At 44.9% G+C, this 13634-nt stretch overlaps 1 protein-coding gene across 2 annotated transcripts in view; it reads right to left on the bottom strand.

The window, feature by feature from the left end:
• Window positions 1-13634, bottom strand: part of LOC144153817 (sodium-coupled monocarboxylate transporter 2-like) — a 109069-nt gene that overhangs the window by 55629 nt on the left and 39806 nt on the right. For both annotated transcript variants that reach the window (XM_077685548.1, XM_077685547.1), the window contains exons 2-3: window positions 10214-10279; window positions 3151-3202 (exon numbers count right to left, since the gene is read on the bottom strand). In XM_077685548.1, coding sequence (XP_077541674.1) covers window positions 3151-3202; window positions 10214-10279 — 118 coding nt within the window. The remainder of the gene's footprint in view (window positions 1-3150; window positions 3203-10213; window positions 10280-13634) is intronic.

The raw sequence follows: 13634 nt of genomic DNA, 5'->3' as shown, positions 1-13634 counted from the left end.
GTTTGCACCGTTTTGATGTTTCTATATTATTTAAAGCGCCATATAAGGCACCGTATGTTTCCCGCCCGTTTTCTATGTGGGCAGCACTGTTTTCCGAAGTGCTGTAGAACCTCATGAAATGTTCAAGTGCAAAGCTTTTATTGGGCTCCTACTCCCGAAAACGCAGGTTGCTTTCACCGCCAGCGGGGACTTGTACTAGGGCTTGCTTTGTTGCGTTTATCTCCCGTTGTACGTCAAAAAAATGCCGTTGCTGCACACGGACACGATTGGTAAGGTCGATGGAGCGAAGGCATCCATGACCTAAATCCCGATTATCTCTGGGGAAGGACATTCGTATAGCTGAGTATGTTTCCCTACTGCGGATACTTGCTTGTAAACAAGGTTGTAGATTCGTTGCACCAACTGAGAAAAAATAGAAAACCAGAGGTTATATCCGGTGAACAGAAAGACTGGAATTACAGCCTTTCAGGTGATGTGTATTTACCTAGGCTTGTCATATCAGCAAGGAGAATTGAAACTGCCTTTCCTGCGCGCAAGAGGCCGCAGTGTGGTTCATTACGTGGGCTGTAACCGCTTCCTTCCTTAGGCGACAAGGTCTGCCAGAAAAGTGGCTGTACGTATCAATGCGCGACATGCAGAACTGTCACGTGTTTAGGTGTCGTCACGGCCGCTTAAAAATATTATGGCAAAAAATGTAGCGTTCACCAAAAAATTCACCCGCATTTCCCCGAAGGGGAGCATGGGGAAGTGCGAATGCACGGGTGATGCTATGAGGGGGAGTTATGTTGAACTGTGTTGGCATTCGCCCGTTAGTTGCATTTAACACCCCCGCGTGATCAAGTGGGGATTCACCCCCCGTTAGTCGTTCTCTGGAAATCTTGGTGAATTAAAGTGTATGTTCGAGGAGATCACACACACGCAAGTAAAGTGAAACGACAGTATTCTTTATTCAGCACTTGTTGGTGTTGTCGTTGTAGTTGACGGTCATTATGACCGCCTTGTGGTCACTGAAATGTACGGTCTAGAGTTGTTGTAAGACCGCGCGTATCAGACAGTTCCTCGCAAAGGCCAGGTCGATGTAGCTGCCGTTGATGGTGGTGGGAGCCTCTAGCGGTAGGCACGTCATGGAGTGGTTGGCGAGCATGTATTCCATCAAGCACTCGCCGCCCTTTCGCACGTCCACGTTAAAGTCCCCAACAACCACGACCGGGTCCGAGGGCTTTACGCGCCTGGCCACACTCTCCATCGCCGCGTCCACGTATTCGACGACGTCGTCACGCGAGATGTTTGGCGCGAGGTAGAGGGTGACGACCACGATTCCGTCGCCCGAGTACGCGTCGGTGTAGACGGCAGTGTACGGCGACTCGTCCCTGACCGGCGAGGTGGACACGGCGTGTGACACGAGGTTCGCGTAGACGTGACCGACGAGGTAGACGCCGCAGTACTCGCCCCGACTTCCGCTCCTGGCGAAGCAGCAGTCGTCGATGGGGAAGTGGGAATGCACGGGTGATGCGAAAGAATTCTTCTTGGCCAATCGCCCTAAGTGGGTATGTGCTCAAGAAATTAGGAACTCTTCTTGGCCAATCGCCCTAAGTGGGTATGTGGTGCGGATGGACGGACGGCGGTGGACGCGTAACTGAGGGTCGCTTAAGAAGTGCATTCGCACTTCTTAAGCGACCACTTTTTAAGCATTCGCACCAGAAAAGCATTGAAGGACCCTGGTTGGGCGGTGCCGGCACGCTAGATGACGTCATAGCTAGGCGAGGCTTAGCTCCGCCTACGCAGCTGGGCTAAGGTCGGGCCAAGCGCCTCATGCCGGAGGGCGCCCTTGTGACGGGGCCTCGCGCACCAACGGCAGCGCCCCGCAGCACACATTCTCGGCACGTGATCAGTGGTGTACAGATTGACTTTGGTGCCTCATTTCGGTTCATTTCCTAAGATATTCCTATTGATCCAGCCCTGGCTCTCCCGGGGAAGCACCTGGTACAGTGGCACCTGGCACTAGACCAGATATGACCATTTTAATCTCGAAATAACACTCTTTTATTGCCTTTGCACTAGAAAGTGCATATCGGCAAACATTTTCAACGTCAACTCGCCGACAGAGTGTGCCAGAGAAACCAAAAACGAAAAAGTGCGTGTGGATCAGGGGACGTCAAGTCAAGACGGCAACGACGTTGGCTTTGGTAGTGCGTGCCTCAGAAGGTGAAGTTGCTAGGCGTAATGTCAAGTGGTTGCGTTTGCGGCGTTTAACGATGTTTAGGCGTCTCGGCACCGTCTGTCAGCATTGATGCGCAGAAGTAAATGAGAGTGCGGAGCGACTGCACTCCGAGTAGACGGCAAATGAGGTCAGATTGTGATCGAAGGCACCCGGATTGTGTCAGAATGCATCGAAGACCTCCGGTAAGCACGAAAATCCGGCTACTGAGTCTGCAGGCTAGCGCAAACTGAGCTTACTACATTGCGCGGATTCGCCTTGCAAGCCGCATGTGAGAAACTCCAAAATGCGGGCCTTCCAAGTAAGCGAAAGTGTTCGTGGTGGGCCGATCATCAAGTTGAGTAAGCAGACGAGGCTGCGAAAGCTGCCCCTTCTTAATAAAGATCTACCATTAAAGATCCACCTAAGCAATGACGCATTAAGGATTGAATGGCTTTCATTGCGATGTTGAAGTTTAGTGCCGAGTACATGCGCCTTTTGCAGCAGTTGGGCCAGATAATTCGCAGTACATGTTGCCGTTCGCATGTGCGAGCGAGGGCATGGATACCTGTGATCCTGTCTGTGAGCGAGACAGGCGCTCACTGCAAAATATTATTGTCGGGCTGCTATAATTCTAGATTCACTGAGCGTGCTCACCGTGACTAATTGATTGGTACGCCATGGATTCCTTCTTCGCAGACTTGACGAAGCAGTTCCTTTCGCGAGGGTTGCTTTCGTTAATATACGAAGACAGCCCCCCCCCTCTAAAATTATCACTTAAGTTTTCTTCGAGGATTTGAAGAACATGCTTTCCCTGACGACAAAAAGTTGCGCCAAGTTTGCAAACAAGGAATAGTTTTTTCTAGATTCTGGTCTTCATCGTCAAATGACTTCTATATTGAAAGATACTAATTAAAGATTTCATAGTGTAGTCATTTGCGTGGTGTACGTACCTGTTACGATTGTCAGGCTGGCTGCGAAAATAGACAGCGCCCCAATGCTTTGCTGAAAGTAAAGAGAAATGTACAAAATATACTTTCTGCATTGTTTCGCCCTAAATCCTGAGATATTGACCGTAAATAACAGATCTCTCTGACAGTTCATAATATAATATTAATAATCCCCAGACATTTTTTTCTTTCTATTGTTCTTGCTCTGAGCCGCTCTGTTTTACCTGTGGAATCTGTAGATGGAAATTCTGAAGAAAAAAACGTACTGTAAATTAATTAACCTCGACACTTGTTTTTCTTGCTATTGTTCTTGTTTTTGGCGGTTCTATTTTAACTGTGGATTCTGTAGGTGGAAATTCTGAATATAAAAATTCTGAAAATTATCTAATCTAAACACTTTTGTTTTTATTCCTGTCGTTTTTCCTTTGAGCGGTTCTTTTTACCTGTGGAATCTGTAGACGGAAATTCTGAAGAAAAAAAAACGTACTGTAAATTAATTATTCTTGACACTTTTGTTTTTCTTGCCATTGTTCTTCCTTTGAGCCGCTCTAGTTTACCTGTGGATTCTGTAGATGTAAATACTGAAGAAAAGACATTCTGTAAGTTCTTTAAACACAGCCGAATTCTTTTAAAACTCGCAACTGGATATTATATTGTGCTCCAAAATCAACGATGTGATGTGCTTCTCGTCCTTGACAAATTGTGACATGAAACGTAGATTTTGTAGTGTCAAAATTGCTCTATCAATTTCGAGCGTAAACCTTCCGATCTCCGACCTTACTCATCGCTCAGTCCGGCAGGTGTGCTTGTCAGGAGATTTGTTTCGTAGCCCTGTACGAGGTACGGGCCATGGTGTGCCTGTTTGAACTAAGCTTCGACGACACGCTCGGCCATAAGCCGTAGTTGACATCCTAAGGTCAGAAAAAAAGTCAGCCACAGTGACGACGTCGGGGCGCAAGGTTTCGCACGTGTGCTTCACAACATGTTGACGCTAACCGCTGCGTCATTCTCACTTAGGTTAGAATCGCAGGCTCCGGTGATTTAGTTTGTCCTTATGTGCTGGCAAAGAGGATGTTAATTTAATAGTCGCAGCAGTTCCTGCTTTTTATTGTGGAATTGCACTGTCAACTACTTTTAATTCCGATGGTACACTACTCTATTATTCGACCTTATTCAGGGAATCACAATAAGTGCTAGGTAATTTAAGATGCTCTGAATACACTTTTAGTGCTTGAATACTTGTTTGCCGAGTGGTTTTAAAAGCTGTCGTGTAGGATGTATTAGACATTGAGAAATGATTGGGTTGTGATGAATTATATTATATGCAAGGAAGATGTACTTCCAGTGGGCACATTCTTCATAACATTAGGTAGATCAGCACTTCGTGAATAATTTATTTAACCAGCGTTATTTATTCAACTACACTAGAGTTAACAGTCATCTCGATGTGCAAGCAAAAAGAAATGCCCCAATATGCTCTTTCACGCACTGCTGTAAAATGCTCTGCATTTTTGGGAGGGCGCTTAACACGTAAACCAACTTTCTTCAAAATAAAAAGTTTTTTTTCCACCGATATAGCAGTCGCCAATGCAAAACGAATCAGCGTTTTTTAACAAACGAAGCAGAATTGTTAATAATTTTCCCCGCTCTAGTGTCTAGTAAAGATACGGATGCTGACGGCACGCCAATTAAACCATTTAGATACGTTATGATTTTATGAGCTTCGATCTTCACATGATACACAATTTTGAAGAGAATTTAGTACTGTTTTTTCAAAGCAGATGAAAATTACAAGGATGGTCGCTATACACAAAGGTGGGTGTAGGTTTAAGTTTTTGAATTAGAGCTGCGTATTCATATTCCCACGCAACAAAAAGAAGTTCAAAAATTTCTCACTCTAGTGATTACTTTTAGAGCACTCAGTTTTTTTCGATTTGAAATTACGTTTCAGAAAGCAGGAAGCCATGGACATCATGCTTACTCAAAGTGCAAAAATCATGATTATTTTAGCTCAGCAAAATTCCTGTTTCTTGGAGTGCATGTGGATTTTTCAAATGCCACCGACCTAGTCAACAGCAACGTCTCGCTGTGTAACCAAAGTTACTAGGGCAATAAAGGCCGCTGTCTTTCCTTAGTACAGTCTTGTTTTTAAATACAGGATAGATGCACTAGCTCAAAATTCCTTGCTGTCTATTGAGACGCCAATTTTATTTTGGAGTACCACAATGTACCATTTTGAGTCCGATGCTCTTCTTACGTGTTCACATGCATATCTTCTGTAAACCTCTTTCAGTTAGTTTCCGGCTTACGCCGATGAAATTAAAATGTTGGTGATTGGGTCAGCTGTGGAAAAAATATCGATATAAGGCCAATATCTTTTATATACCCATCGCAAGGCTACAACAAGAACTGCCTGCAAAGTAATAACGAGAACTAAGGGATGCAATTTTTCAAATAAAATTATATTCCCGGTAGCAATAGTTATTTTAGGCTCGGGAACGATGGCATTGACTTTATGCTGAGTGTGAAATGCTTGGACATCGTATTGTCGGAAACAATAAACTATGAAATGAATATCGAAACCTTGGCGATAACCATCCGAGGGACAAATGGCGCGCGATGTCGATACCAATACTCTTTTTGCTGGACGAATTCAGTTGGTAATTTATAATGTGTTTACAATACCTGTTATTGGTTATTGCGAAACAGTAAATTTGCAGCTCTTTGTCAAAAAAAGGAAAAAAGGCTTATGCGCCATGGACATTACAACTCGCGTAGTGTGCAATCGCTGAATTTCGCATTTTTTAGAGTGTCTTCACTCAACGCTTTCAGACTACATTCTGTTTTAGAAAAACGCGGTAGTTGAAAATAAAAATGCAATATTGTCAAGGTTTCAGTTCGTTTGCTATGAACTAGCTGTCATTTCAGCTCTTAGACAGCCCGGGATTTTTTGAATGTGCGCAAAGAACTAAATATAAATCTAGATAAATATTTTCTTGTGTGTTTACGGCGCCGAAGCTCCACTTGGCTATGAGGCGATCTGTGTTGCAGGGTTCCTGGTTAAGTTTAACCAAGTAGGGATCTTTAACATGCGGCCAAATATCGGCACACTGGTGATTTTGGTTTTCGACTCCATCTGAAGAACGGCCGATACGTCTGGGAATTGTACCCCGCCCTTGGGCTCGGAAGGACACCTTAGCAACAAAGCGTGGGCCGTGGATATTGAGCGGCCTCACACTTGCATCTACTCTTTTGCCCTTCAGTGTACTTTAGTATAGTGTTTTCAGTTTTGTTGAGACGAGGTTTGTCTACGCGGATCTTTGTCTATCTCAAACATCAGCCATGTCTCAGGTAAAGCGGTATCAGAATGAAAAAATGCAAAGGATATGAGTAACAGTCCTTGTTGAAATAATGATTTTAGAATTCTGCGGCAACCAGCTTCATCGTTAGTTGTTTTTAAGATTGGTCCAAAATACACCATGGTGCAGGAACACCCTGGCGCCGCAACAACTAAAGCGATTTTTTGCCAAACTGCAACATACTTTTCTCACACGGGGTTGTCAGTGCCAATCACTTCGTGCAAATACCCTTTCAAAGTACACAAATAAGATTTAGTGCAGCCAAAGACACGGACGGTAAAAAGGACGGGACGGGCGCCCCTCCCGTTCTTTCCACTATCCATGTCTTCCGCTGCGCTAAATCTTATTTATGTAATACTAGCGGTAGTACCCGGCGGTGCCCGGGTGGGCCATTATATTAAGGACAGCAATTGGTATTTGTTAGTCGCCATATTAGGCTGCTTCATTGGGAAGTGGTACACACTCGGGAGCGCCTGCCTGCTGTCAGTGCATAGGCTCCTACTTCAGGCGCGTCGTGGTAATGTGAAACGACTGGTACTCGTGTTTTACTCCAGCTCTCGCTAAACAAATTGCACCAAGATGGCGCGTTTGAGCGAATGAGTCAGTGAGTGAAAAAGGTTTTATTGGGCCGGCCAAGTGGGAGTGGTTCTCTATTTCAGAAAGCCATGTGATGAGTGGGCAGCCTTCACTCTGGAAGAAGTATTGTCAGGACATCCAGATCGCTGATTGTCACCAGGTTCTCCCACAGCTCAAGGTTTGGAAAAGTGGATGAAAGAAGGAGGAGCTTGGTTTGTTTTCCCTAATAATATATGAGGAAGAGTGCCAGGTTGCAGCCACAACTTGAATTCGGCAGGAGACTGCGCTGGGAACACAGGATGGAGGCCGGCTGGGTGAGGGGTATTCTTCCTCGTAGGATGTGCTATCTCAGAAGATATGAACGATGTTCATCGGGACAGTTTTATCATAAGTAACATGGGCTTTCCGTGGGAGGCGCGAGGTTGCAGAAAGTCCCAGCAGATGCTGAGGGCTAACTTTTGCGCTGTTTACTGGTACATCTTCTCTTTTACATTTATAATATATGACACCTGCTCCTACTGGAGACGCGTAGTTGCCGAAGGTGTCAACAGATGGCGACCGCTAAGCGAACGCGGGAAAACTCAACTGAATTTTACGTCCAAAAGGATGCAGATTAAAAAATCTCGCTGGCCTTCTAATCCGCATCTTAGGACAAAATCCTGAAAGTGGTTTTCTGGCAATTAAATGGGCAGCATTTTCAAGAAAAAACGAATGGGAGATATCAACTGGCTGTGTGATTATTTGTGAAAGTGTAAAAACACAGTGTTTTCCCGAAATCCCGCTTGCCTCTATTGGGAGGGTGTCATTGAAAAATGTTGTATAACAGTGTTGAGATAAGTGAGTAAGTTGCCTATGTCAACAAAAACCAGTTCGATATCTCCGATGGCGGGCGGTAAAAAAATTAATATGTGAAAAACAATTTTACCGCTTTTCAGTCTCTCCATGGTGGAGTTTTTAAAATTTGAAGAAACATTGACCTCCAACACCGTAATCAGAACGTGCCCTTGCAGTCTGTAGCCATTTGAAAGAGCAGTTTGGCTACACGTGTACATAACCTGTCGGGCTTTTTTGGCTCATCAGCCCTGTAATTTGTAAAAAACAATTTGACCCTTTTAGCGGCGTCGCAGAGCGAAAACCTTAAAAACGGTTCTGTGCATTTGTATGAGTAACATATTCTAGCAAAAATCAGTTGGATTACTGAATCGGTGAAAGATTTATTTGAGAATATTTAGGAACACCGTTTTAGATCCGGAATTCGGAATCACCTCGCTGGTGTAGGTTAGGACGAAATCCAAAAACTACTTTTTAGGTATTCTTAAGGGCTACTTAAATCAGCAAAAAGCGCTTCGACAATTTCGCCCTTTTCTTTTGTTCGGAGGGCAATTTCTGGAAAACCCGCCTTAGTGAGCACCTACTCAATGACGCAAATAAACTCGTGAAATTTCAAGTCTCTAGGTCTAACAGTTTTGGCTGGGCGTTGATGAGTCAGTCAGTCAGTCAGTCGGGCACTTCTTTTTATAGGTATAGATGAACGAACTCGCCCAACAGCACGTCTTACTGAAGCCGCTTTCAAGGGTCGTTTCCAGCTGGTAAGAACGTTTCGGTTTCGTATTATAATATGTATGCAGTCAAAACTCGATTTAACGGAACACGACTTAACGAAAGTACCGATTTAACGAAGATATCACAATCCCCCTTCGGGCTCACATAGCGCCGAATGCTTTGAATAACTCGAAATAACGAAACCAATATCATCATCCGCCCTGGTTTAGCGTAGCTTTTTATAGAAAATGCATCTCAAAAGGGGCTAGTTTTGGTTTACTTTGTAGAGAACGCCTCAAAATTCACTCATGCCTCACCAAAGATGATATCGCGGAGCACCTTTGCCCTGCTTTTACTAAATTGCGCGGGGCAAAACGGGAGATCTAATTTTGAGTTGAATTTCCAGTTGACGACAGCGGTAAAAAAAAAGTTTCGGTCGAATTTTGTTGGGCGTGCTTAGTGTTGTTCGTTCGCCATCCTACCGCGGGTAGCTCCCGTGCTTTCACCCTCCTTTTACATCGTTCTCTATGAGAACTCATGTTGTTTTGTGACGTTCAGGTTGTTAAGCCTACAGTCCGTCTAGCATTGCTGCTTGTATGCACGCAAGTAGTGCGTGCGAGCAAGTGCACCGCTAAAACTTGTGACGAGCGTGTCAGACATGGAGCCCGCCTAGTCACCTGCACCAGCGTGCAGATAGATGCCCGAAAGCACCTTCGTTCAGGGACCGAAGTGCCCTTCGGGATTCGCTTCTCTGACTACGGGAGCGCCAATGCAAATGCAGTCACTACAGACGTTTCTGGTGACGGAGCTATCTTGCGGGTGTAGGAAGCGTGGAGGAAGTTGCGGCTGGAGGCGCCGACGAAGACGTTGAAGACTGCGCAACTGGAGCTCCGGTGCCTACACCGGTTCAAGTGATGGATGCCTTTTATCTGCTGCGGAAGTTTGCCGGGACGCACTAGAACACGGAAGGCGCACTTGACCCGCTACAGACTTACGAGACATCCGTAAGGCTGTTGCTTACAAAGCGTAAGCCAACGAAACTCACATACTTGTTTTGTGGGAAACAAATTTGTAGTATCACCACGGCCTTCCTTCTACGGGTTACAATTTTGGGGGTTTCCTTTCATACGCGCGGGCAGCAATTTTATTTTTGGAGCATTTACGTTTTCGAAATATGAAGCCGCATAAGCTTTCTGCATGCCGCTACAGTATATATTTGCATGTACCGAATGAAGTGGCAAAAGAAATGCCGAACTCGATTTACCGAAGTTCTCGATTTAACAAACTATTTCACGACTCTCCTGAACCTGTTTGAATGTAGTTTTGACTATATTGCAATAAAAAAAGGAATTTATGACGGCACCCGTTTAGTTGCGCTGCTCTAAATGTTCCAAGTAAAATTCAAGTTGTTATGTGATTGTACATTGTGGTAGTTCACACATAGTGTTACATAACAATGACAGAATAAAAAGTATGCAAGGTCAGCTTCTGGGCATTTTTTGGCGCTTCAAGTTAGATGTGTTTTTTATTAGATATACGGGGGCTGACGGAACACGACAATAGGCAGGAAGCAATATGAGGCCTCTTACCGTGAGAAAAATGTAGGCTGTACAGGCGGTCAGCGAGATGGCCGAGTTGAAGCGCATTCGTATATACTAGAAAAAAAAAACAAGCAAGCATTTATTCTCTGCCCGAAGAAAATGGTATTTAAAACATCTTTGACGTTAAAACACCTTTTAAAGTACCTTTCTTGACGTTAACGAAAGAGAGTACAATTTAATTGGCCCTGAAAGTAGTTGTCTTGGATATTTTTGTTTTATGATAAAGATAGCCAGAAGGCGTGCTTCCATCAATACATTGATGCTGATATAAGTCAACTGACCGATGATTCGCCAGTTTACATGGGAAGGCTTAAAATGAATGAAACCCTTTTATACGCACGTTCTGCTATGAAATAGAAACTACGTCCAAACCATCCTCTTTTCCTCTTTCCTCTGTTTTTGTGCAAGCTGTGGGAGATCTTGATGACCAGCGATCAAATAAAGGGCCATTTTACCAACAAAGCCCTTACAAAAGCGAAAACCTCCTTTTTGGGCGAAGCTCAACCACCCTACATCGACCTTCAGCCGCCGGCGTTGAAGATGCGCCGTGCTTTCTTATCGCTTGGCTTCCCGGTGTCGAGCCCGAAACAGGGCTCGACGTACAACGCTGTTAAAAAAACATCATGTCTTGCTCTTGCTCATGAATCGGACAATGTACTTATGTGCGATAGCCATGATAAGGCTATAGCTTTAAGGGGACCCTGCAACACTTTCGATAAACGCGTCCACTCGTTCCTTCGCATCTCGAAGCACTGCGAAAGCTACAGTTATCGCCAGCACGGAGCGGCCGTGCGCGATTTGCTCGTCGCAGCAGATACACTTTCCGTTTCTGCTTTGTTTTTGTGGCTTTCTTTTTAAAGTCACTATCGAAAAGCCTTCTTTACTGCAACTAAAAGAAAATCGCCCAACAGCGCTACTTGGCCTCGGTGACGTCATTCGGGCTGTCGAAGAACGCCAAGACAACGAAAGAGAAAAATATTTTGAGCGAGTTCCTAAGTTCTCTGAGGGGCATACAGCAGTAATTTCTGACTGAGGTACTTCGCGACCCCCTAATCTAAGTACTGGGTGTGTTGGGTGACTACGTTCTGCAAGCAAATATGATGTCAAAAAAAGGTGAAAAAAAGGGTTGCAGGGTCCCTTGAATGCGCTTTTCAGCGCCGGTTTTTGTGAACGGTGGCCTGAACTCGGGTCCTTTATGTTGGGTTTGATTTGCGCTAATCCCGTGGTTCATAAGAATATCGAATGTCACGGCATGGCGCAGCGGCTTTTTTGTTTGAAACCTTGCAGCGCCACAGGGCAGATGATGTACACCCGCCCAATTTTTTAGCAATATCACGGGAGCGTCGACCGTTCGGTCGATCAGCGCCGCGTGATGGAGTGATACGGCAAACTGGGCGAGAGTAGCCGCATGCGCACTAAGCAAAGGCCGCTGGTGCCGTCATCTGCTTGGCTGTTCCGAGAGTGGACGGCCACCCCCGATTTTTGTAATTTGCTTATCACACTGCCTAATGTACTGGAAATTTTTCTTCAAGACCAGCCACGTGGCGCCAACTGGAAACAGAGAGTCAGCATTGACGAGCGCAAGGCTCGTTCGGCAACGCTTATTACTTTGTTTTCAATTAGCGCCACGTGGCTGGTCTTGAAGAAAAATTTCCAGTATATCAGGCAGTGTGATAAGCAAATTACAAAAATCGGGGGTGGCCGTCCGCTCTTGGAACAGCCTAGCAGACGACGGCACCAGCGGCCTTTGCTTACTGCGCATGCGGCTACTCTCGCCCAGTTTGCCGTATCACTCCATCACGCGGCGCTGATCGACCGAACGGTCGACGCTCCCGTGATATTGGTAAAAAATTGGGCGGGTGTACCTACGCCATTGCTAACACCATGCGTAGCCGCATTATCAAAATATTTTTGATTTATCCAAGATTACCCAAAGAAGGAATCATACGCGACTATTTGAGACGAGCAGACGTGGTGCCATTACACAAGATCGAACCACGGACCAACGTATGCAACTCTCGCCTGGATTCTTGCACGAGTGTAGCGTGTACAGCCTCCCAAATTTTTAATAATAAAGCGGGTGCAACGACCGATCGGCATGTCAGCGCCTTATCACGGTGTTCTGCAGCGAAATAGGCGAGAGTACACGCACACGCATAGAACTGCCTGCTGTGTGAAAGTTGTCTGCTACGCTGTTTCCTTTAGAGTGGTACGCCCCCTGCCACTGCATCTAAATGACTTCGTCCACGAGAAACGGTAGTTATCTGAAGCGCATGCGCATATCAAATCGCCCCTGCTACTTATAATACGATAGATACACAAATCTAATAAAAGTTAAAACTTGTGCCCCATGCGGCTTAGCTACCTTTGGCGGTAGCGAAACGGCCTTGCAAGATAAGAAAAACAGGGGGTGGGTAGCCCTAGGAGAACAGCGGAGCAGACGACGCTCCCACATCAGATAGTTTAAGCGCAGGCGCGTACTCTCGCCTATTTTGCCGGTGAACACCGCGATGAAGCGCTGACATACCAGATCGGTCGTCACTCCCGCTATATTATTAAACATTTGGGAGGCTGTACACTGATCCATCATGTGCTCTTTACACTCATTATGAACCTCTTCAATTCACGTTCTTTATTGAGCCCACAAAAACACAGTTATCATGCTGAATTTTTTTGTGTCATGCAACTAACGGACTTAATTCATAATATTGCCGAAGAATTCAATCAGGGTTTCTCTGTTCACTATGGCTTCCTTTAACAATGAATTTAACATTGTTTCTTATTAAAGACCTTTAGAAAATTTGTGGGGGTATAAACGCTGAAATCGTCGGTTGGATACTAGAATATTTGAACTGCCGGAACCAGCGTGTTGTCATAAATGTCACATGTGTCAACGTAAGCTTAGGAGTACCGTAAAGTTCTGCTTTGCGTACACTAATTTTTCTAATTTATTATGAATAAACGTTATACTGGTATTTTCTCTTAAATACGGCTCTTTGTAGGTGGTTGTGTACTATATGAGTTATCTATAAACGTTGTATAACTTTACCGTCCTTCAAGATGCTGTGATTAGGATTTATAACTGATGTTGGAGTTATGAGTGTAGATCTACCTACAAGAACTGTTCGTATGTGCATCCCGAAAAAGCAAAAACGTCGTGTTTGTTCCTATACCAGTAATAGCATATCCATTAACTCCACATTTCAAATCAAATATCTCGGTGTGTATATAACCTCTAATCTGCGTTGGCGCCGTCATGTAAATTATGTTTGCGTAAAAGCTTGTCGTATTATGTGTGTCCAGCGTCGCAACGCGAAATAGTTTCCAGTGGAAATTAACGAATTTCCATTCATGACCAATGTACGCTGCATACTCTATTTTGCTTGTAAAGTATGGGTCTCACGTGTTA

This window comes from Haemaphysalis longicornis, unplaced genomic scaffold (assembly GCF_048455015.1).
Source record: "Haemaphysalis longicornis isolate Haplotype H1 unplaced genomic scaffold, Haemaphysalis longicornis Haplotype H1 scaffold_9, whole genome shotgun sequence".
Classification (NCBI taxonomy): Eukaryota; Metazoa; Arthropoda; class Arachnida; order Ixodida; family Ixodidae; genus Haemaphysalis; species Haemaphysalis longicornis.
The sequence above is the reverse complement of the archived record's forward strand: the minus strand, read 5'-3'. Positions and strand labels throughout refer to the sequence as shown.